Source organism: Indicator indicator, chromosome Z (genome assembly GCF_027791375.1).
Source record: "Indicator indicator isolate 239-I01 chromosome Z, UM_Iind_1.1, whole genome shotgun sequence".
NCBI classification, from domain to species: Eukaryota; Metazoa; Chordata; class Aves; order Piciformes; family Indicatoridae; genus Indicator; species Indicator indicator.
In genome coordinates, this window is record NC_072053.1 from 54,017,138 (window position 1) to 54,042,755 (window position 25,618).

Sequence of the window (25,618 nt, forward strand, 5' to 3'; positions counted from 1 at the left end):
GAAACTACAGTGAGATTGACGTTAAACAGATAAAAGTTCTACTTTACACATCACTTAGCATACTTAGGGATTTGGTTGCCATAGAAGACTTCGTGAAAACAATAGATTCAAGTTCAGAGAAAAGCAAACAAAAAAGACAGACAGAAAATGTTCCAGTCTACAAATAAGGACTAGGGCAAGCACATATTCCAAGAGCAGGTGATTTTTAATTACAACTTTTAATTTTTAATTAAAGCTGTTTTAATTAAAGCTGTTTTTAATAACAGCTTTTAACAGACCACCTCTAAAACAAAGATTAGATTTTGCCATTCACCTCACAAGCAATCACAAAGGCTTTTGACATTTCAGCCTCTTGAATTACTGTTGAGAGTTTTGTCTCACATAGGAAAATAAAATATCAATGGATTAATTAAATTTAGAGAGGTAATAATATGAAGAACAGAAAGGTGACTTTAGCTTTCATATGATACTTGAAGACAGTTGCTGAATTTTGGACATCTGGTTATACAGGATCAAGAAACCTCTCTAGTTTAAACCATGACATTGTTTTCAGATGTGTGCTTAAGAAAAATAATGCTCTGACGCTCTTGTCTTGCTTTTTGACGTGAGTTGCATGTCATGATTCACTTGATTGTCATGATCCAATTAATCATGCACTCATGTTTCACTTGATTCTGTGAACGTGGAAAAATGTGTTTTGCTGGAACCTGCAGGATTCTAGAAGTAGAACCTATTAAATGAAAATACACAAAATGCTTTCCTGAATACTTTTCCCAGCAGACAGCTATTCAAGCTCTGCATTTAGATTCTCTTCGATTACTCTCTCCTATATAATGAACAGAACAGAAGAGTCAGCATTACTACCTTAAGATAAAGTAGTTGCAGCTTTGTACAAAAATATTGATAAAAAACACTACAGATGACCATGGCAAAACTAAAGTAGTGTCTCAAAAATATTTTAAAAGTCAACAACATCCACCACTGCCAAAACTGGTATTGATATGTTTTCAGTACAACAATAAAGGTAATCGGGGGCATGTACAAGTCTTGCTTTAGCATTACTGTTGTAATCTTTCTTCTACACAAGCCTAGGGAAATGTTCCACACAGATGCCAAAACTATACTCACTTTCTTCTCATGGGACAATCTTTCACGAAATGGCCAATTTTACCACAAATTCTGCAGCATCTATCATTTGGTGCCAATTTTCCTTCTGTTAGCACCTCTGGGTCAAAAAAGTACTCCTGAAGAAGAAATCATGAGTTTAAAACAAAGATCCATACACTTGGGAATCATAACAGATACGCAAGTTTTATACAGCAGTAAGATTTACAGACAAGAATAAACCTGGTGTGTGTATCTGAACTCCTGAAAGACCTGATGAAATTAATTGGCCACTGCCCTCTTTCTGGGCACTCAGGCCGTGAGCTCTTTTAAAACTGCCGTTCTAAGAAATGGTGAGCTGCTTTTGATAGGGAATAAAATACCTAAGCCTGTACAATGAAGCTCTGACTTGCTTAGTATTGCATGTGTGCCAAGATATTTGACATGCAAATGACACTCGATAATAACTGCCATAACAATTCTTAGGACTTCTGACATTTAAGAGAGAAGATTTTAAAAAAGTGTAGCAACTGGTAAATTATATAGCACATACTGCTCTTAGAAACAACTTACCATTTTTGAGGGATATTCTTTAGGAAATATTTTTATAGGAGTACCAAATATCCTTCTGCCATTGATAAAAGCTTTCATTATAAAATTTGTCACTGGGAAAGAAAAACAAAACCATAAACCATCATCCAAACATCAAACACACTGCTTAAGATCTAAGGCAAAATCTTCTAAGTTGTACCTGTATCTGTGAACTTACTTTTTCTTGACAATCCAGCTCCCAGATTGTGGTTCAAATCAAAGGGGTCTGTACAAAAAGCATTATAGGCATTAGTCAAATCCAGGGCAAGATCAGCAATGTAATAAACAACCCAATGCAGCTCTTCCTTATGAGGAATTAATAGGCTGAAATCGAACTCTCTGGAAATTTATTGGAAACACATTAACTCCATGCTCAAAAGATCACAGCCATTCAGCTCTCAACTGACTGCAGTATTGCAAAAAAAGTTGAAAATGCAGGCAAGAGTGTCCAAATTCTTTCCACAGAAGTCATATGGGCAGAAAGCAACATTTCTAAAACATGTCACTATTTTCTTACTAGAGGCTATGGTATTACTTATCAGTGTAAATATACACAGGGTTAAATTGGTCAGAAATAACAACTCAGCTAAACTTAGTATTTGTGAGAACACCTTAACTGCATTATAGCTAAAAAATGAAGTCCCCTTTGCAGCTTCTTTTAGTAAAAAATAAAACGACAACTCTAAGAATAGTTTTTAGCACAACTGAAACAGGATGGAAATTTTGCAATAAGCATCGTGGAAAGACCAAATTTTCCATGTGAGCATTAAAGAAATTCAACTTAATCATGTAATTCACGTATTTTTACCTTCAATTACAATATATTTGGAGGTCCACTGCTTCTTGAAAGTTGTGAGCAAATTTTTTCTCCTAATGCAGATGACATGCTCTTTAAAATCAAATTCTTCTGTGTAGAAGCGGAGAAGCCCTAGCCACAGCTGTCCAACAGATTCAGTGTTTTTGCCACAATCTGGCCAAACTACAGACTGAAAATGACAGAAGTATTTTTACTCCAGTACTTAAACAGAATAATTGTCCTATCTTGGAAACCTAAACAATCCCCTTCCTTTCATAATTAGTAAAATAATTCAATAATGATTTTACAATTGTATAATTTAAAAAAGAAATGGAGAATTAATAAGACTTCTAACATTAGGTTTCACCTGTTATAAAAACTAATCTACTAGCTCACTTTATGTGCCTACTTAACATAAGATTATTCAAAAAGATTAACCAGCTATTACCAGATATAAATCTGGTATTTGCAGTTCTCTACCTGGAGCAATATGCAGAGTAATTAACCATCAGTAAAATATTTTTTTAATTTATCTTCTTTGGACTTTTCCTCAGATGAATTACAGCCAACCATATTCTTAAATGTTTAGAGCATGGTATTTTCCAAGCAATAGCTGCACCACTTCTGCATCTATGTTCGATGACTATATCTGAAGTCAATGTTTCTTAAAAGGGATTTTTAATTTGCAAAGCTACATGTAATACCATTTTGAATTAACCTGATTTACTCACCAACTCCTCTATCTCATCAAAGAAATAAACATTCCAGCCATCAACTAAAATTTCAGGCTTCTTTGGTTCTTTGTAGATCTGAAAGCATAACATTAATCTAATCAGAAGAGCTCTTCAGCATCAGCACTAACATTCTTCTGGACAATACTGTGTATAGGTACGTGTTTCTTTCTTGATATACCGTACCTCTTGAAGAACAGGAATGACAGGTGGACTTCTTTGTTGAAGAAAATAAAGCACCATAAGAGTATATGCATAAGAAGAAAGGCTTCCTCGAGATGCATCTCCTATGTCACATATCTAGAAAAAGAAACAAGGTTTGTATCTCCTATGGTTATTGTCTTCTGCTGCAAGGCACTACTGCTTCTAGAATGTCTGAAATACACTTACTTTCGTGAAGACTTTCATTGTATAACACAGATATTTTACTCTAGGATCAATGGCTGCATATGATGACAGGAGTTTTGTATTATGCAAGGCCTACAAAAAAAAGGAAGTCATAGAAAATACAGGACCTCTGAAGAAAAAAGATGACTTGGAAATCTACAACAACAATAAGTAGTTGGAAAGAATTGATTATTGAACCTCAATAGAACAACCACTTCAGTCTCAAGAAACAGAACCATATTTCACATTTTTATGTTAAAAAAAAAGGTGATAATCTTACCAGAGTATTATATAAACTGATGTCTACTTCAAGACCACTTCTAACATGGAAAAATTTGATAATTGGGACTTTAGCAGTTGTTATAGGCAAGACATTTCTTAAACCTAGGATGAAATATTTAATTACTGAATGACTGCAATACAGTTCTAACAGTATCAAATATTCTATAAATAACTCTAAACTGTAGTAAAAGGACTACAAAATAAAATCTTATTTCAAAGCAAAACTGTATTTCAGTTATATTTTAATAAAAGATTTTAGGCATTTGTCAAACTGATGAATCTGCTAAATATAATAGATATAAATACATTTAGCCTCCCAGTAAAATAAAGACCAGTCTATATGTTATAGAAAAATAAGCATAAGAGATCACTGATAGTTCACTTCAATTATATTAAATTCATGGGAGATACATAAAAACAAGCACTATAAAATTGTAATTTCTTGTAGGAAAAGTAGAATTTTTATTGCAAACTTCTATCAGGCTACCTTTTGCTATTAACTTCTTAGGCACTGACCATACAAATACAACATAACTACTAACTTGAAGCCTCAACCTTTAATTTAAGGTTTGTTCTTACACATGAGACTTATAAATCTATTACCTGTCACAATTCAGTTGAGGTCCTATAACATTATAACCTCATAAATCAACATATGCCAATAAGAACAAATTAAATATTCAGTACCTATAACCTCACTAACATTAAGCTCTTTGATACAGTTTTATCATAATATTTTCTTCTGCATTGCCTCAGAATGTTCTCACTACAGCTACTGAAGACTCACAAACAGAACCACATAGTTTTCAAGAAAGTTACCTGACTGTTTCTTGAGAACTTTTGCTAAATCTTCAATGATTCTGATACAATCCAGGCCCTAAGACATTAAGAAAAAAAAAAAAGTTGCTGCTCCGTAATGCTACAAGTGTTTTAGGCAAATCTTTTCTTACTTGCCATTAAACTCACAGCTGAGTAAGTCAGTTTCATGTTTGCGAAATCAACATCAGAGTGTATTAGCATAGGCTTTTAAAAAGTTTAGATTAGCATGAAAGGAGACTGATGTCCTTATCCACTGTCTCCCATTCCTCTTTGTTTATGTAACAAAAGTAATTATTTATCTGCACAGATAATTCTAGAGGTAGTACAGAATTCAGGAGAAAATGGACTACTGAGAGTAGTTCTAAAACTCATGTCTAGAGTAAGGGCAAAATCATAGAATCAACAAGGTTGGAAAAGACCTCAGAGATCATCAAGTCCAACCTATCACCCAGCACCTCATGACTAATTAAGCCATGGCTGCAAGTGCCACGTCCAATCCTTTTTTGAACACCTCCAGGGACGGTGACTCCACCACCTCCCTGGGCAGCACATTCCAATGGGCGATCACTCTTTCTGTGAAGAACTTTCTCCTCACCTTGAGCCTAAACTTCTGCTGGCACAGCTTGAGACTGTGTCCTCTTGTTCTGGTGCTGGTTGCCTGGAAAAAGAGACCAACCCCCACCTGTCTACACCCTCATTTCAGGTAGTTGTAGGGAGCAATAAGGTCTCCAGGCTAAACAACCCCAGCTCCCTCAGCCTCTCCTCACAGCGCTTCTGCTCAAGACCTCTCCCCAGCCTTGTTGCCCTTCTCTGGACAAGTTAAAGTGTCTCAACATCCTTCTTAAATTGAGGAGCCCAGAACTGGACACAGTACTCAAGGTGTGGCCTAACCAGAGCTGAGTACAGGGACAGAATGACTTCCCTGCTCCTCCTGCTGGCCACAGTACTTCTGATACAGGCCAGGATGCCATTGGCCTTCTTAGTCACCTGGGTACACTGCTGGCTCATGTTCAGCCAGCTGTCAACCAGTACCTCCAGGTCCCTTTCCACCCGGCTGCTCTCCAGCCACTCCAACCCCAGCCTGTAGCACTGCTTGGGGTTGTTGTAGCCAAAGTGCAGCACCCAGCACTGGGACTTGTTGAATGCCATCATGCTGGACTCTGCCCATCTGTCCAGTCTGTCAAGGTCCCTCTGCAGAGCCCTTCTACCTTCTAACAGATCAACACCTGCTCCCAGCTTGGTGTCATCTGTAAGCTTACTAATGGTGGACTCAATCCCCTCATCCAGATCATCAATAAAGATATTGAACAGAACTGGGCCCAACACTGATCCCTGGGGGACACCACTAGTGACAGGCTGCCAGCTGGATGTGGCACCATTCACCACCACTCTCTGGGCTCGGCCCTCCAGCCAGTTCCTAACCCAGTGCAGAGTGCTGCTGTCCAAGCCACAGGCTGACAGCTTGGCCAGGAGTTTGCTGTGGGGGACAGTGTCAAAGGCCTTGCTGAAGTCCAGGTAGACTACATCAACAGCCTTTCCTACGTCCACCAGGCGGGTCACCTGGTCATAGGAGATCAGGTTGGTGAGGCAGGACCTGCCCTTCCTAAATCCATGTTGGCTGGGCCTGATCCCTTGGCCGTCTTGCAGGTGCGCTGTGATTGCCCCCATGATGATTTGCTCCATAATCTTGCCTGGCACTGAGGTCAGGCTCACAGGTCTGTAGTTTCCAGGTTCCTCCATCTGGCCCTTCTTGTGGATGGGCATCACACTGGCCAGTTTCCAGTCATCATTCCAGTCATCACCAGTCCGGTGAGCCAGGACTGGTGGAAAATGATGGAGAGAGGCTTGGCCAGCTCCTCTGCCAGCTCTCTCAGCACCCTAGGATGGATCCCATCTGGTCCCATGGACTTTTGAGTATCCAAGTGGCTCAGCAAGCCCCTAACTACTTCCTCCTGGAATTCAGGGGGATTATACTGCTCTCTGACCCCATCTACCAGTTCAGGAGGTCAGTTATCCTGAAGTCCTCCTGCCTTGCTGTTGAAAATGGAGGCAAAAAAGGTATTTAGTACCTCAGCCTTTTCCTCATCTTTAGTTACAGTATTCCCCCTCCAAGTCCAATAAAGAGTGGAGGTTCTTCTTGCCCCTCTTTTTGGCATTAATATATTTATAAAAATGTTTTTTATTGTCTTTCACAGAAGTGGCCAGTTTGAGTAACCTGCCTTTGTGGCACCTAGTAGTATTTTCTTCTAATCTGAAAGACTTTTATAACATAATTAATCTATTATACTATATACACAATGTAACCAGGACATTTTGAATTTGGATTTTTTCAAATTACCTCAGCAGTTTCTAGCCCATCCATTGTCATACAGATATCAACGTCACTTTGTTTGAAGCCAAAGCCATTTTTTGAGGAGCCAAACAATTCCAGCTTGGTTCCTGTAAAGGACACAACGGGTCTTAACCTCATATTATCACAGAATCTCAAATAATGTATAGCTTCAAACTTCTGCATGTCTTTTCATACAGGCGTGAATATATTACTATTTTCCTACGGTACATCAAAACTAATTTCTTATGAGTTTTATTGATGAGGGAAGAATCTATGCTTTTATTGGTTCAGCTGAGCAGTCTGACAGATCCAGAAACAAGTTAGGTTTCTAATAATTAAATCATCAGCAAGCTGAAGTATGATAAAAAAAACATAACATTGCTCTCCACAAGAGATTTTTCTGATTATGGGACATATCTGTTTCCATATTGGGCTCCAGCAAAAAAACACACACAAAAAAACCCAAACCAAATCACCCACACACAAAAAAAACCCCACAACCGCCCCCCCCCCAAAAAAAAACCCCAAACACACACAAAAAAACCCAAACATCAAAATAAAACAAAAAAACCCACACCAAAACAAACAAACAAACAAAAAACCTACCAAAAAGCTTTTGCTGATTTTAAAAGACTTTGAAGTCAAGGTTTACAGGTAACAACTCCAGAATCAAGAAAAAAATTCAAATAGCTAGTTCCTGCATTTTAACATACTCCAAAACCAGTAAGTTCAGTAGGAAGGGCTACAAAAAAATCTTGTTGTTTGCAAGATCAGATACAACAAGGAGCAGCCTGGCTGATGAATAAGACTAACACAACAATGATAAAACTGCTCCACTACTTTCTTTGATTGCTTTCTCCTTAGCTTGCCATTATTCCTCTCTAGGTGCATATGACTAAGTCAAATGCATATGTCGTGCACGTGACTAAGTCGAAAAAGTCTTAAACCAAAACCTTAAAAGACTTGAGAGAAATTAATGGAATGAAGTATAGCTGTGCTGAACAACAATACAGGTTAAATACTCAAAACTAAAGATAAGTTTTCTTGAAAAACACTCAAGTATTAACACAAAGTATAAATAAAAAGCTAGAACTCCCTAATTACCTGGGAAATCCTGTCTAATTAAGTTTTCCAAATTTTGTCTTACGTCTTCCCGAGCCTGATCCTCTACAATATTTGGAGCAAAATCATCTTAAAAAAGAAAAAAAAGACGACAATTTAGCCAGACTGATTTCTTAGAAAAAGCCAACAGCAAAGATTCAGATGAATCAGAGGGGTTTACAGTGAGAGAGGAGAGACAGATAAAGCAAGAGAAGATTCACACGTGAAGGAAAGAAAGCAAGGATGAAGTAGAAGAGAAATACCTGTTCAAATAAAAATATTAATTTAGACAAATAATGCATTTGTCTGTTCAGAAATGGCGAGAAAGAAGGAAAGTTGGGTCACTCTGAAAAGAACAAAAGTGGAGAAGTGTTACAAAGCAGTATTTTGACTCCATCTTTTCTAGAACACTGAAGATTGTTTACTAGCCACAAGTTTAGGTACAGTAACATAATTTAAAGTAGAAAGAAATGTAAAACCATCGACCAAAACACCCACCCAAAATTAAACTCTTAGAAATATTAAGATTACTAAACGAGCAATCAGACAACCAGTGTGTAAAAAATAAGCCTAAACATTTTGCATTTCTCTAGATAAAAATTGCTCAGTAGTCCTATTACAGCACTTACAAATCATAGTCTGGGAAGACCATGGAACAAATCCTCCTAGGTAATCTGATAAACCACATGGAGGACAGGGAGGTGATTCAAAGAATGGCTTTACTAAGGGCCATCTGCCTGACTAATCTACTAGCTTTCTAAAACAGAGTGACTGCATCAGTGGACAAGGGAAGGGCAACGGATGTCATCTCTGGACTACTGTCAAGGCGTTTGACATGGTCCCCCACGACATCCTACTCGCCAAATTGGAGAGATATAATGGATTTGATGGGTGGACTGTTCAGCAGGTAAGGATTTGGCTGGATGGTCGCATTCAAAGGGTAGTGGCCTCAATAGCTCAATCTCCAGATAGAGATGGGCAAAAAATGGTGTCCCTCAGGGGTCTGTACTGGGACCAGTGTGGTTTCATATCTTCATCAATGATGTAGACAGTGAGATTGAGTGCACCTTCAGCAAGTTAGGAGTGACACCAAGCTATGTGGTGTGGTTGATACACTAGCGGGACATGATGCCACCCAGAGGAACCTTGAAAAGCCGGAGAACTTGACCCAGGCAAACCTCATGAGTTTCAATAAGGCAAAGTCCAAGATCCTGCACTTGGGACAAAACAATCCTTGTTACCAATACAGGCTGGGGGATGATGTGAGAGACAGCAGCCCTGAAGAAGACGACTTGGGGTTTCTGGTGAACAAAAAGTTGGACATGAGCCAACAATGCACACTTGGAGCCCAGAAGATGAATCATATCCTGGCCTGCATCAGAAGAACTGTGGCCAGCAGATTAAAAGAGTTGATTCTGCCACTCTGCTCTGGTGAGATTTCTGTGTCCAGCTCTGAGGCTCTCAACACAAGAAGGACATGGACCTGATGGAGGTCCAGAGAATGGCTACAAAACGATCAGATTGCAGAGCACCTCTCCTACGAAGACAGGTTCACTGGATTTGTTCAGACTTCCAGTACGTGAAGGGGACCTGCAAGAAAGCTGGGGAGGACTATTTACAAAAGGTTTGTAGCAATAGGAAAAGGAGCAATGGATCTCATCTAGAAAATTTTGATTTAAATTTGACATTAGGAAGAAATTCTTTACTATGAGGGTGGAACAATGGAACAAGTTCCCTAGGGAGGCAGTGGTGGCCCCATTCCTGGAGATATTCAAGGTCAGGTTTGGTGGGGTTCTGAGCAACTTGATCTGATTGGGATGCTCCTGCTTATTGTAGTGAGGATGGACTAGATGATCCTTAAAGGTCCCTTCCAACGCACCCTATGATTCTATATTTTGAATCTGATGTAGTGTAGCAAATAAACTGGTCCCTCTATAACATCAATGGCCTGTGGCTATTTCATTGCTTTTTACAATTCTTCTACCACACAATAACATTCAAAGAAAAAAAAAAAAACAACTTACGGTAACATTGGACACAAACTTGATCTAGAATAACTGAAAATTTGTGTGTCAGCACTGGTAGTGGATCAAGTTTGATTTTCTTGAAGTCTTCTGGACAATCCCTCTTTAAATGACCTTCGCGTTTGCACAAGCTACACACAACTGTAGGAGACTGCATGAACAGAAGGTAAGATTGGTTTAAAAAATTGTTACACTTCAACGAATTTCATATAACTGATAACAGAACATAATCAATATGTTTACATTCTGATAGTTTGCTTACCTTGCCCTTTGTAAAAGCTGGTTTACTGAACTCATAAAAAAGTTCACATTGTAAACGCTCTTCTGTTGCTGTGTTTGCTTCAAAAAGGCTTCTCTTCTCAGTATGATCCTCTTGATACAAATTGATCCTCAGAGGTCCACCCACATTTTCTTTGAAATGTTTGTTCTCATATTTATTTGGGATAGAAAAATCATGTTCTTCCTCTGATAGTGCATCGTCATCTTCAGATCCAGTGTATGTGTTACCTAGTTCATCACTGGTTGTTATAAGACCACACTCGCTCTGGTTTCGAAGACTTCGTTCTTCGTCCTCTTCCTCCTCATAATCTGAATTAATAATTTGGAATATTTGTCTCTGTGCTGAACACATGAACATTTTGGGGGATTCTTCCAATTCTTCACTGCTCACCTCATCAACGTCGATCTTGTCATCCATTATACCACTGCACTCTAAAACAAACTCATCACTCTCTGTAAGTGCAGTATTTTGAAAGCCTTCTAGGTCTGAAGTACTGTATGTGTCTACATCATTCTCATTCACTGTAACAGGGATATCTCCACTATCGCTGTCTTCATCTATTCTTTGCTCAGTAGTCAAGATACTCCAGCTTCTTTTATATTGTTCATGCTCCTCCTCTTCATCATCTTCATTTCCACTCTCTGCCTCTTCACAACTTGGTTTAAAATCCTCATTATCTCCAGAAATAATTTCCTCAATTATACGGTCTGAATCCTCATGGGCAATTCCCAAATGACTTGTATCATCAGCCAGTTCTTCTTGTGTGAAGCTTTCTGAGTCATCACAGAGTTTTGATGGATCAATTCTATATGTCGGGGGCACAACTGTAGTCTCCATTACACAGTCTTCCACTACTGTGTTTGTTCTACCATCCAAGTTTTGCAACTCAGGATTTTCATGCTTTATAGCTTTTCTGTGATTGAGCATTTCTGATTTCTTGTCATTGTCATTTGGAGAGGAGTTTTTGCTCAGGTTTTCACTTTTTTTGTGAGGCAAGGCAAAATATTTGTAAGTTGCTCTCAGGCAGTGAAGAATATACTCATACATCAGCTGGCTGTTCAGAGTTCTTGCCACATTCCTTTTGACTGAGTATGGGTCTATCAGAAAAAAGAAGTAAGCCAGCAGCGCAGGAGTTAATGCTTTTAGAAAAAAAGATAATGCACTTGCATCTTTACAAAATCTGAATATATGATTGCTAGTTACTCTGAAACACTGTGTAGGATGGTAACATCTATGAAGTGTGCCGATGACAGTTTTTAAGTTCACCTAATTAAATTGTATAACATTGAAACATTAATTGATTTTTTTTAAAAAAACATATTCTATTATTGAGAATCAGAGTTCAGTATTAAAAAATTCTAAATTATAACACATAATGGCAATAGCCAATACCCTAGAAAATTACGGTATCAGTTCTTCGTGGTCAATTGATCTATATACGTACCTTCCACAGCAATGCGCCTTTTAGGCCAGTCCTTTGATTCACGAGGCACTGCTTCTTTGAGCCGTATGCTAATAACCAGATCAGCCATATTGAACTCCAAGGCATAGAAGCGAAGCAGTTCCACCCAGAGCTGACCAGCAGGTGCTGAACACTGCTGTCCTGAATCAAACATTAAGGGAACCTGTCAAGTACAAAAGAAAAGTTTAAATAATTTCTAACACACATATTAGCTATTACAAATTCTCATGGCCAAATTTATAGTTGCTTCTATCCTGCTACAATTGCAATAAAAAGTGTAATAAAAAAAGGAAGAGACAGCATAAACGTAGATTATAAAACTTGAAGACTGTAGCAATGGTAAGGAATAGCATTGATGATTAATAATTGCTTACATAAGTGTTTATGCTGTAATTTACAGATTTCCAAGAAAATATCACATCTAATCTAATTGGACAGAATAGATTATACAGAGTATTTTTTAACAAAGTCTAAGATGTATTGTTAGCTGTTATAACATGCTATCGTATATTGATATTGTTTTCTCTCAGAGTTGTTATAAAATAATTTGAAAGATTAGTTCAAAGCCAGAGAAAGTACTTTTCATATGCTTAATCTAATTCTGTGACAAAAGTGCTTCAACTCTAACAAACTATATTCTCCCTTGAGAGATTAAAACCCTCTTAACAACTCTGAACAAATTAAGAATTTGAAATAGCACCTATTTTGCTGATAGGTGCTTAGGACAGAGGCAAGTACAGTAAGTCATTACCAGGCAGTCATGCAATTTCTTAGCTCTGCTTATGGTTTAGAAATGTAAACAAAAAACAAAAGCAAAAGATGTTTCCAGAACAGCAGTGACAGAAGTAAATTAAACAGTTCAGACCTTGCCTCTTCTAGGGAAAGTTTCTTCTGGCAAATTACTATCATCACTGGGGTTATGCTCCCAAACCACAGCATCATTCTCAACTTCTTTCAGATGAAAATTAGTTAATTTGTCTAATGAGAATCCTGCAATCTAAAGGAAAGAGAAACAGAGCTAAGCATCACGTGGACTTGAAATCTTATCCTACTCCATGGTAATAAGAAAATAATAGAGAATGAAGTTCAAAAACAGCTGCTCAAGACCTAGAACATGCCCCAGTCTCCTTCATTGTTTTCCCTATTATATTTCTCTACAAATTGCTCCCAAGAGTTCAGTGCTTTTGGAAGGGTATCCATAGGTAAAAGAATTTTGTCTTTGAATGTTAAACAAATACATATTTTTCAATTGCATGGCCACATGCTGCAGGATGTTTCTCTCGTTCAGTGCAGAGGGTTGGTGAATGAGTCAGTCATGTACTGCAGGAAATTGTTAATTGGAGGACTCATGTAATGTTACAGAAACTGGAACATGTGCACAAACTATAACAGGTGACTATAAGGAAAAAAAAATAATACCATGAATATAACTCATGAATGATGTCATGGGAAATTGGATTCTGGATTGGTGTCTCTTGCGTTTGGCTAGGACAGAATTAATTTTCCCAAAAGCTGAGTGTCCTGGAAGATGAAGTGAGCCTATGGGGAATGAGTGGCATAAACACCCCATTTTGACTGGCCCAGAGGTCTCATGCAACCTTGGCATAGACTACTTCAGGAAGAGGGTATTTCACAGACCGAAAAGGGTATAGGTGGGCCTTTGATATAGCTGCTTTGAAGATGGAGGGAAATAAACGTTTGACCATCTTGTCTGATCTCTTGGAGGATGCTTCTGTGCTGGAGTTGATGAGGGTTAATGAACAGGAGTTGTAAATTGCTATCACAATAGTGCACTGCTGGAAACATCACACCAACCAAGACTCACTGATTTCCATCCATAAAGTTATTCACCTGTTGGAGAGCCAAGGGGTGATCAGCAAAACCCTCTGACCCTTCAAAGGCCCGATCTGGGCAGTGTGAAATTCTAATGGAGAATGGAGACTCACAGTACACTGCTGTGGCCTGAATAAAGTTACCAGTGATGAGTGCTGTCATACTCTACATGCTAGAGCTTCAATACCAACTGGAGTCGAAGGTGAGCTAAGTGGTATACCACAACTGACATCGCTAAAGCATTCTTCTCTTCCTATAGCACCTGAATACAGGCCACAGTTTGCTTTCACTTGGAGTGGCATCCGGTACACCTGGATCAATTGTCCTGGGGTGGAAACACAGACAAAATTTTGAGAAAGGGAAGAACATAGTGCAAATGCTTCCGAAGGCCAGTTTTGCCATCAAAGTAAGGTCAAGGGACCTGCCCAGGGGATCAAGTTTCTAGGGATAAAGTGGCAAGGTGGACATTGCCAGATTCCAAGACTAGCAAGAATCATAGAATGCTCCAGGCTGGAAGGGATCTCCAAAGGTCATCTAGTCCAACCCCCCTGCAGGCAGCAGGGACATCCCCAACTAGATCAGGCTGCCTGGGCCTTGTTGAGCCTCACCCTGAATATCTCCAGGGAAGGGGCCTCAACCTCCCTGGGCAACCTGTTCCAGTGTTCCACTACCCTCATAGTAAAGGTCTTGTTCCTAACATCCAATCTAAATCTGCTCTTCTCCAACTTAAAGCCATTGCCCCTCATCCTGTTACTGCAGGCCTTTGTTAAACAGACTCTCCCCATCCTTCTTGTAGGCCCCCTCCAGGTACGGAAAGGCTGCTATTAGGTCTCTCTGGAGCCTTCTCTTCTCCAGGCTGAACACCCCCACCTCCCTCAGCCTGTCTGCATAGCAGAGGTGCTCAAACCCCTTGATCATTTTCATGGCCCTCCTCTGGACCCACTCCATCAGGTCTATATCCTTCCTATATTGAGGGCTCCAGACCTGTACACAGCATTCTAGGCGAGGTCTCACCAGAGCAGAGCAAAGTGGCAGAATCCTCTCTCTTGATCTGCTAGCAATGCATCTTTTCATAGCAGCTATGTCTCCATCCACCAATAATGAGAGCCAGGCTTGAGTGTTGTAGCTTACTGGGTGATGCAAGTCCCAAACTACAGCCTGATTGTGAGCCCTCTACTAAGTGCCGCAGAAGGATTTCCAATGGGGCCCTGAGCAGCAAAAGGCCTTTGAACAAATCAAACAGCACACTGTGCATGCAGGAACCCTTTGTCCAGCCTAGGCAGAACAAGATGTTAAAAACGTGTTCTACACCACAGCCAGAAAGAGTGGTCCCACCTGGAGCCTCTGGCAAAGTGCACCCAGTGAGACCTAAGACCCTAGGATTTTGGAGTCAGGGATACAAAGGATTGGAGACCAACTGCACTCCAACTGAGAAAGATAATGGCAGTCTATGAAGCAGTTTGAGTTGACTTGGATGTGGCTGGTACTGAAGCACAGCTCCTTCGGACACTCCAACTGCCAGTGATGGGAAGGATGTTCAAAGGGAAGGTTTTCGCTACACAGCATGCACCTGAAGTAAGTCAGTTGCACTAATAATACAGTGGGCATGAATGGGGAGCCCTAGCCACCCAAAAATCTTTCAAGAGACCACAACCTGGCCAGATGGCAAAGATTTAGGGGATAGCGTCAGAGGAGATGCTGAGGAGGCCCCACCATATAACAAACTGACAGATAACAAGAAGTGAAATGTCCTGTTCACTGATGGGCCCTGTTGCACTGTTGGAAAACTGAAGGTGGAAGACTGATGGAGTCCTACACAAAGTCACCAAACCTACTGAGGAAAAAGGTGAATTGGACCAGTTTGCAGATGTGAAGGCCATCCAATTGGCTTCAGGTACTGCTGAGTGGGAAAGGTGGCCAGAGCTCCATCTATATACCAACTTGACAATGGCAAATGCCCTGCAGGGTTACAGCAATGGAAGAAAACCACATGGTGCCAAACTGCCACTGGGCTTAAAACCATGGCTGGGCTTAAAATCACAACAGTGTCCATAATACAACTTGTGGCATTAAGACACACTTCAGATTCAAAACCCAAGAAATATACGCTCTAAATCCCTCATATGGTCCCTTGGGCTTGTATCACACCAGTGTACTCCTCAACATTTTAAAGAATTAGATGTAAAAATCCAAGACGTTGTTTTGGGACATAGCTATTTGAATTCAAAGTTCTCAAGAACAGCAAACAGATTATTATGAAGTGCATTATTCAATGGCCAGCTCTCCTTACTCACAAAAGGGGCAACAGAGCATTTAATTCAATGACCACAATTGTGAATTGCATCCTTACATACATACAAAGCATACAAAGGTTAGGAGTAGTCTGGATGAATTCTCATTCTTTCTGAATTCCTACAGAAATGACTGGCTTATAGCTTGCACCGAATAGCAAGAAACTGACATGTTACACACCATCATGACTGACTGATTCTCTCATTTGTACTATTCAGTGTATTTATACACATACCCATGATCCCAAATAGACAGGCAGGATAGGCCGTTTCCTCTGTTGTAGAAAGAAAATAACCATTAAAGCGAACACATCAGGTGATAAACCTCCCTCTTCAGGATGATCAACACAGCACAACTGTAAAAATAAATAGGGCAGGCATTAACATTTCAAGTGATACCATGAAAAATATTCTTTTAATTACTCTTCAGAAGTTTGTCACAACAAACATTGACAGAAATTCAGACATCTTTGAGCTCTTATGAGATGGACTTTGCTCTCAAGGCCTGCAATTTACTGGAGTCATGTTATTACCATATTTTCAGTGTAAGAGCCATAACATGCAGACTGGCAAAACAACATACAGCACGTTTGCAAAAACGGTGACTCATTTTATGTACATATAGTACAGGTCAAAACTTCTTCAGTCTTTTTCTTAAATCCTATTTTAACTGCAGGCATGAGAAGTTACTTTAATTCACAAGAAAGTTTTAATCTACATATGAAAACAAGTGGCCTTTTCCTTTCATTTTTTTCAGCTAGTTATTCCATTTCATATACATTCCTTTGACTTGTTTGGTAGTGACAAAGCAGGATACTTGCAGTCTGCATGCCACTGGCTGAAGCTTGAAATCACATTTTGGAACTTTGGAACACACAACCTATATTTGAAAAAATTTACTATTTAATAAATGCCCTTTTTCAGTCTAACTAGCAAAATATTAATATTAATTCAGTATTTATTCACAGATGGAGGAAATCAAATGATTCTTACCTTTGCCCAGTATCTGAAGGCAATCACTAAATGTACAACAGTAGGTTCCAGTTTTCCAAGTGTTGCCAGATGGTTTGTTGTCAGACAAGCATTCTCATTCCCTGCACTCACTTTACAAATAAGGCCACTAAAACACAAGAAAAAAGTGAAAGATTTTGGAGGTTTTGTAAGAACAGCTATAAGTGAGATAACATCTCACAAAATAGTGAGGCAGGAGGCTGTAAGGAAATATTAAATGGCCTCTTGAAAGACTATCTATATTGCAAGAGGCATACAAAACCAATTTGATTTATGGTTAGGTTGATAATACATGCATTATAATTTTCTGTGAATATGTTTTTAAATGCAAATCAAATTAAATTTTTGTTTCTTATCAAATTAGTTCACTGTTACAAGTTAAAGTACTAATTTATTTCATGAATCAAAAAAAAAAATCTTCCCATAACACACTGATCAGAAGAAGACACTTTTCCACAGGACAAGAAATATTTTCAAACAGTGAAAGATCAATACAGCAGCAAATAAGTGGCAATATTTCTGTTTCGGTAGCTGTTTATAAAATGTTTCATGAATCTTAATTGATATCCATTAAATGGGCAAAAAAAAATGTCTTTCACTTGTTCTCAAAGTACTAGTGAAGCTAAGCAAGATGATCTTGCACTTACAAAACTCCACAATTTAATATGGCATCTACATTACCTATACAGAAGGAAAGTTTCTGCTTAAGCAGTTATCCCAAATGAAAGGGTAAGGGTACATGCTGGAAACCATAATGGTTGAAGGAATTGGGAAATACACAGCTGAGGACAGAACAACCCTTACCCTCTTATTCTAGGCTAGGAATGACTTGCCCATGAGTGTTAGTTTGAGTTTCAAGATCCATGGAACTGTAATAATTTAGTACAGAAACGTCATTTTTCAGAAGGCGATACATACAATCTACATTGCTAAATACTATTAGAACACAAAGTGACAACCAAGACCTTTGCTTTTCTCGGCACATGACCACTGGTATTCTAGCATGGAAATCTGCATCAACTTCCGTAAAAGATTCTAGGCAGAAGAAAAACAAGGCACATTAAGCGTTATGTTGACAAAAAAAAACTATGTTAAACTGGATACTACTAGAGGAGTATAGCAGGAACCCATACTTATTAATGAAATGACTAATCTTGAGACAAATAACTCAGTACATTTGATATTAATCCTGTCAGTCCTTTAAAGCAAGCTTTTCATATGGGACGAGTACGGTCTATGACAAGCCCTGTTAGGAACATAAAAAAAGGAATTTTTCAAAATTCATATACACATTAGCTGTAATTAAGAAGGTGTATTATAGCTTCAGCAAGCCGGACATACAGACAGACCGATGACACCTAGTAAAACAATGTTTGTGTGAAAGATGTAAAAACAGTGTTATGTCAGTTGTAGAAAGAAGATAAAGTTTGTTTTCCCTGGTAATTTAGAAATGCTCTATGCAAGTATAAGAAAGGCTTACTGACCTGAGGTTGTGTCTTCTTGCTATGCTTAAAATTTTATTTTTTTCCCTCTTATTCTTTATTTAAGTTTACAAATATAATTCAGCTTTATTTTCATCTTAACACAAAAAACTTACAGATGCCACTGCAGTACTTTCTCCAAGAAGTTTTTTGATACAAATTGAGCTTGTTTTCTGAAGTCCCACTATTTCCCTGAGCCAGGGAGCAGAAAATTTTAAATGCCTGGGTCAAAATTCCTGAATCACAAGGTTTTCTTGATGTTACCTAGTCATTTGGATATTTGACTTCTGTGAAAAATATCTTGCTTTTGACACTAGGCTACTTCAAATGTCTAACACTTGTTGTATCTTCTGACTCACAGAAAAATGCCATGCACAAGATGTTAATGTAAATACTTCTCGCATTCAAAACGTTTTAGAGTTCCTAACTTCTTATGGGACGTGATTTTTCATTCCTCCAGTCTGGTTGAACACTAACCCCATTCTCAAAGACTATTATGGTAATCTGACCAGACAAGAAGACGTATATACAATTGGGGTGGGGGTGACAGTGAGCAAAATCCAGGACAGTGAATATCACAAAATCACAGAATGTTAGAGGCTGGAAGGGACCTTGAAAGATCATCCAGTCCAACCTCCCTGCCAAAGCAGGATCACCTATACCAGGCCACACAGGAATGCATCCAGGTGGGTTTTTTAGTATCTCCAGAGACAGAAACTCCACAACCCACTTGTGCAGCCTGTTCTAGTGCTCCATCACTCTCAGTGAAAAATTTTTTCCTCCTGCTTCCACGGAACTTCCTATGCCTGAAATTCCACCCATTGTCCCTTGTCCTGTCATTGGGCATCACCGAGAAAAGCTTGACTCCATCCTCTTGGCACTCACCCTTTAAATATTTACAAACACGAATGAGGTCACCCCTTAGTCTCTGCTCCAAGCTAAAGAGATTCAGCTCTCTCAGTCTTTCTCATAAGGAAGATGTTCCACTTCTTTAATCATTTTTGTGGCTCTGCACTGGACTCTTTTAAGCAGTTCCCCGTCCTTCTTGAACAGAGGGGCCCAGACCCAAATGCAGCCTCACTAGGGCATATATACATATTTATATATGCATATTTAATACACATATTTGGAACTATATGTTCTGGTTTCCCAACTGTGGGCATAAAGCAAGGCAGGAAAGTAGTAAAGCCACTTTTTGCAATTTGCATTTTAAGAAGAGTTTCTTTCCCATTTTTTACCCCAGTTTTGCCTGCATATGTTTGAATAAGATCTTTTAAAAATGCACTTACAAGTTTACTTGCCTGTTTTAGTGAACAAAATTGTATTCATTACCTGAAAAACCTAAGTGTCTGTATGCAGTCATTTGTACCTGGCCTCATTGCCCTAACAGGCACATGCACATAATTACAGATACGGTCACAAATCTGAAAATATGTTACCAAGTTGCTCCTCGCATGTTAGAAGAGCTCAGGATATTTTTTGTATATACATGGCTAATAAAGCAGTCTGGGGAAAGAGAGGCAGCAGAGTCTACCTCAAGTTTAATGACATCTTTACTTCCAATATAGAAGAAAACCTCTCACTAGGAATTTCTCAACAGAATTAATAGGACTTCTGGAGTCATAATACTGAATACCAAACCAAAGCTAGCTCTCCAGTGTACTGTTTCCTGTAGTATTCTTCATCTCATCTTTCTGAAAGAATAGTTTGTGGTTTACCTGTTCAGCAAAGATGGAATTAAACAATACTAAGCAGGAATAATTTAACTGAGAAGGCAGCAATTTTTTTCTTACCACTGTTCTGGAGACTTTCTTGAACAAGTAAGAGAACATCTGGTTGAGTCATCTGCCAAAAAAAGTAATAAAGTTGTTTCTATAGCTATCAAAAGGTTATTTCCCACTCCCATGCAGGAAGTATGGAATACAAAGCTGTTCGGTCTTTAATTTCTTCTCAATGTTCAAGCACAAAGATAGGTAGAATCAATTAGTACAACAAATCAAGACTTTAAATTACTTCATATATAAATGACATGAGGGTTTTGCGGTTCAAAAATAACCTCACAATCAAAAACTCTGATGTGCATATATATATATCAGTACAGAAACAAGATCAAGGAAGTGCAGTTCAATCCAGCTGTAAGAGAAGATAACGATCTGTTTCCTAGGACTGATAGAAGCAGACATGTTTTAAGTGTTTCCCATTTTTCAGAACGAAGATCTGTTGGAACATGAAGTTGTACTAGACTCACTGACTGATACTGGTATACGAAGCAAGGAATGTTAAGACCCTTTTAATGTAATAGTTCTGCTTTACTCAACACATTTTCATAAAGTGTGCCACTACCACACTCTAAATTGTATTTCAGCTGTAAGATACATAAAGGTGCATACATTCAGACCACTCAGACATTGTTAGAAAAAATGTCCTTACTTACATTGGCAGGAAACTGGATATCTATGTTTATGTCTGAAGTTTTGAAACCAAATCTGCTATATGATGAGCCATACAATCTTAGTGAACACTCTGCAAGAAAAAGAATCATACTGCATTTACTCTATGCCTAAGTCTGTAGGTAATTTATGTCATTGTCAGTAGATCTTAAACCTACATATAGTTTTGATAACCACAAGAAAATGATGAAGGGTCTTCTAACAGCATGACATAGTGTAAGTTAAATCCAGCCTTCCATGCTGTTGCTAGTAAACACCCTTCCATGTTCTGTTACTCTTCACTTTATAGGTCTGTTCAGATCATGAGTAACATTTTAAGTTAATTCTGATACAGGGCTATATTGCCATACTACAATTGTTGAACAGAATAGTAACAGTAGAACAGTATGGATAGTTTTATAATTTAGCTAGCCAAGGTTTAATTAAGTTTTTCCTTTATAAGCAGTTTGGGGTTTTCTTGAGGTTTTTCTGACATTTCTTTTATTATAGTTTGTTTAAAAGTTGACATATCCAGCAATTAAAACAAATTTCAAGTAATACCTGGCATTTTTTGACGCAGCAAGTTTTCCATCAGTGTTTTAATGTTAAGCCTTTCTTCCAGGTCTTCATTATTTAAGCCAAACTCTTGCACTACTTTTTCTATAGCAACACCAATAGCTTCTATCTGAGATGACATTGGAGGAGGCAGAGCAGTCAGCAGCTCTTCTTCTTGTTTTTCCTTTAAAGATAATAAGACTGATGCTCTACTGATTTTCTTGAATGGCTTAATGTGCTAGAATGAATGCCTGCAATTCGTCCCAAGTAAATCACCACAGATTTTCCAGATAATAGGGGTAATCAGGAGCAAGAACATCAAGAGAGAAACTGAGACAGATAGAAAGAATTAAATGTTTTAGGAGGCTTCAGCAATGTGCAGAGGGTTTGGAACATTAACAAAGGTCACAAATTCTTTTATCACTTATAAGGTGGGTGAGGTAGTTTCAGGCTGTGCCTAGAAAATTTTCCACAGATCTTGAATAGAAAGCAGTAGAATGTACATAAATCACCATTGGGTGTAAAAAGGAAAATAATGATAACTTCTAAACAATCCCATTGGATAGACTACTAACAAAGTTGGTTTAGACTAACTTTCACTCTCTTTTTGGATTCCTTGCTCTGGCTGGTACTTCTGCTGGCTCTTTGCTGACCTTGGCTGCATTGCTTTATTTTGTCTAAGTACTAACAAAACAACTCTCTACTCTTTCTCTCCTCTATTGTGTACAAGAGGGTAGGGAGCAGTGAGGGGGAAGCTGTTACTAGCTTCCCTGGTCTGTCTTGTGCTGTTTATCAATTATAAATACCTTTAAATATTGTATATTTTGTACATATTCATTGCATTTCATTTTAGATTGTAGTTTTGCTTGTAAATATAGCCTCATATGCTTCCAACTGAGTTGGTCTGCCAATTTAATGTTGGGGGAATTTTCAACCCACTACAGGTGGGAAAGGGTACAAGTTAAATAGGAGTAGGTAGAAAACCTACAGAAGACAAAATACTTTTGTTCACTTCAAGCTGAGAAAGAGAAAGGAACAGAAGACATTTAACTGAAAAATATAGGAAGTAAAATTGAGGTTATGCTGAGGGATATTTTGATGTTTTTAATCAGAACCAAACCATTTCCTTTAAACAAGTTTGTAGTACTTCACAAGTTCTTAATTTTTCACAATGTTTCTGAATTGAAATCTTCATTCTGACATACCAATTATACTCTCTAATTCTGCCATACCAACTATATTTGCTTGCAGCTACTCCTCAATATTCTGGACTTGATCACATAACTAGTCTACCAGAAGAATTATAGAACAGCAAAACAGAAGAGTTAGTTGGGACAGCTTTTTTATTTATACTTCAATGACCAGTAACAAAATATTACTGAGTTACACTTTAATTGAGGACCTCTTTTTGCAAAATAGGCATGAAAAAGTAAAATTAAATTCCAAAGCTGAAGCAGAATCAAAGTCCAATTCCTAACTTTAACACTATCACTAAGTAATATTTTTAAGAGGATCCAAACACAGTAAAAAATAAATGTAGAATGATTTTGGAAGCAATGCAGTTTCATTAGTAGGTGAAGACAGTTTCATACATCTGCATTTCATACTTTTACTTGACCTTAACTCACCTTTAGGCTTTTCTTGTGCCTTTTCTCTTTAATATGCTTATGAGCAAAAGCCACTGATTCAATCAAAACATCACACAATTTGCAGGTGTATTTTGCTGATGGGTAGCTTCGAGGTTGCTAAAATAAAGATATTAAAAAAATGCCAGAAATACAGAAAGATATTACCTTCATTTCAGTCAATGCTGTTGCTAAGCTGAATGACTAACCCTGAAATTTAGAAACACCCACTTAACTTCCCTGACTCCATCTTCACAGTCCAAAAGTTTGCATATGAAATACAATGTGAGAAGAATAGTAGTAGCATGTCTATCTGTGAAGCCCAACACCTTTTACAGTAGAAAATAGCCTGTGCTGTTGGAAGAACACATTAACTGAACAAACCTACAGTAAAACTGCTGGTCCACTGCCCCAGCATCTAGTTATGTGATGTTAATTCATGAACTAAATGAGCAGCCCTTTTTTGCACTTAAAACTGCTGCCAAATCAAGATTTTTTTTTTAACAGTAAACTAACAGATAATAACCTGCCTTGGCTTGACAATTCATTAAGAGCATCTGTTCTGTACATTACATCAATTCTAGACTTACTATGTACAGTCAGAGAAAGTGCTCAAAGTATATCCTCTATATTTACAGATAACAAAAAGAAAAGCAAAGAAGTAAAGACAGTGGCACCTTTTTCAGTCTATAAATGCAGTCTCGCTTCAATCGTTCTTCAGCCTGATGCAACCCCAGAAGTTCTTTTGCTGACAGCACTGATTCATCTATGACTGAACTATCCACTTCATCTTGATCATACTCATCTCTTCTAGTTCTTCGCAATCTTTTTGGTTTCCTGAGGTTCTTCGTTTCTTATAAAGAGTTACGAGAGCAAATATGTCAAATAACTTTCAAGTAACATATAACATTTTAGGTTTGTTTTTGTTTGATGGTTTTTAGTTAGTTGGGTTTTTTTAATTACCATTCTACTTATGTGTGAGTCAAAGAAAACACAAATCATCTACCCTGCACAGTTTCACAACTTGTTCTGTGCAAGTCTGTTAACAGCAAGAGTATTTATTTGTCATAACTTATAGTACTTTTGTTCTGAACTACTAAAACTCATTAACTTGTCCCACTGAGGTCACTCACCTTATTTAGACAGCTTTGTTAAAACTGGCAAAGACCCAAAACTAAACACTGCAGATTTCACTGCCTAATTGAGACCTAAGTATACATGTAACTTAAGGTAGAATGTATCAGAAGATTTCAGGATGCCTGGTCAGGCTTAGGTAATGAAGTAGAAAGTGAACTCACTCATGACTACAAATGTCACAGAATTAGTGAGTGTAGGCCGGTCTGAACAATTTCTAATAGGTAACACTATGATACAGCACTGCTGTGGCTTAGCTGACATACAATGACTTATTATCACCATTAATAACTGCCTGTTAGTGTCACTTGCCTTTCAATTAAATCAGCATACTGATCAGTATTGCCTTCACATTATTAAACAGGTAAATGGGAAAAAAGAAGTAACAACTCCTATAGCTATGTAAATCAATAATGACCTTCCTAAGTTTTTGCACACATTGCTTAACGCTATAAGCTGGCAGAATAAACATGATTTAAAAGGCTTGTTATGTACACGGCAAAAATTCTGGAACAAATTAATGTACATACCACTTCTACTTTCAAGCAGACTTTGTTGTAATTTTGAAGCAGGAATTGTGATTGGTTCAAAGAATACCTATAAAAATCACCTCAGGAGTGAATATACACAGGCCAGGTTTTTACACAGGACTTCAGATCACATCTTACCTTTCATTTGAAAAGCTATATAGGATGTCCAGATGCATGAAATTTCTGAAGTTCCCTGCTTCTGAGAAAGTGTCTGCAACTTCCTTATGCTCTAAAGGCACGAGGTTTTTTCATTTGTCATAATTAACCCCCACCCCTCCACAAATGCTCTGCCAAATACATCTACAAACTTTATTTGCTGTGACCAGAATTTTGGCAAAAAGGAAACAACCTGGCTTCATCTCATTCAGTTCAGTAAGCTGTGCTAGCCTTGTGAACAGGGTGAGGACAAGAATGGAAATATAATTTCATTCAGCAGCAGCACAAGTTTATGCAGGAATAAACAGAACTAAGCCTTAATACATTGCACAGACAGAACTCCAAAGGAAAGTCCAAGGAGGACAGAGGTCTGAGTCTCTGAACTTTACAGATTCCTTTGATTTTCCGCACTGACTCTCCTGCTCAAACTCCTAAAATCTACCATAGTTGTTTGACTATGTTTCTACTAATCACTGTAGGCAGAACTTGGAGAAGAATGTGTATTGAATTGAGCGAAAGCATTTGGGAACTACCTACTTACCAATTATTTCTGTATCCACTAAGTAACTTCTAAAAAACTGGAAAGTAAATAAATACTTCTGATACTTGGTACTTACAAGTTAATCACAGGTTAATCACTATATGAAGTACTTAAGGAAGTTAA

The 25,618-nt window shown here is 38.2% G+C and overlaps 1 protein-coding gene across 1 annotated transcript in view; it reads right to left on the bottom strand.

Moving 5' to 3' along the window:
• The window catches only part of TUT7 (terminal uridylyl transferase 7), a 35,331-nt gene that overhangs the window by 5,001 nt on the left and 4,712 nt on the right, over window positions 1-25,618 (bottom strand). Inside the window, exons 3-25 of the mRNA XM_054397227.1 lie at window positions 23,812-23,987; window positions 23,138-23,254; window positions 21,516-21,693; window positions 20,960-21,048; window positions 20,319-20,370; window positions 18,010-18,079; window positions 17,027-17,153; window positions 16,270-16,389; window positions 12,775-12,906; window positions 11,892-12,072; window positions 10,430-11,544; window positions 10,168-10,318; window positions 8,147-8,233; window positions 7,049-7,149; window positions 4,711-4,768; window positions 3,890-3,993; window positions 3,613-3,702; window positions 3,409-3,522; window positions 3,223-3,300; window positions 2,504-2,681; window positions 1,874-1,921; window positions 1,678-1,769; window positions 1,129-1,244 (exon numbers count right to left, since the gene is read on the bottom strand). Of these exons, the coding sequence (XP_054253202.1) occupies window positions 1,129-1,244; window positions 1,678-1,769; window positions 1,874-1,921; window positions 2,504-2,681; window positions 3,223-3,300; window positions 3,409-3,522; window positions 3,613-3,702; window positions 3,890-3,993; window positions 4,711-4,768; window positions 7,049-7,149; window positions 8,147-8,233; window positions 10,168-10,318; window positions 10,430-11,544; window positions 11,892-12,072; window positions 12,775-12,906; window positions 16,270-16,389; window positions 17,027-17,153; window positions 18,010-18,079; window positions 20,319-20,370; window positions 20,960-21,048; window positions 21,516-21,693; window positions 23,138-23,254; window positions 23,812-23,987 (3,574 nt within the window). The remainder of the gene's footprint in view (window positions 1-1,128; window positions 1,245-1,677; window positions 1,770-1,873; window positions 1,922-2,503; window positions 2,682-3,222; window positions 3,301-3,408; window positions 3,523-3,612; window positions 3,703-3,889; window positions 3,994-4,710; window positions 4,769-7,048; window positions 7,150-8,146; window positions 8,234-10,167; window positions 10,319-10,429; window positions 11,545-11,891; window positions 12,073-12,774; window positions 12,907-16,269; window positions 16,390-17,026; window positions 17,154-18,009; window positions 18,080-20,318; window positions 20,371-20,959; window positions 21,049-21,515; window positions 21,694-23,137; window positions 23,255-23,811; window positions 23,988-25,618) is intronic.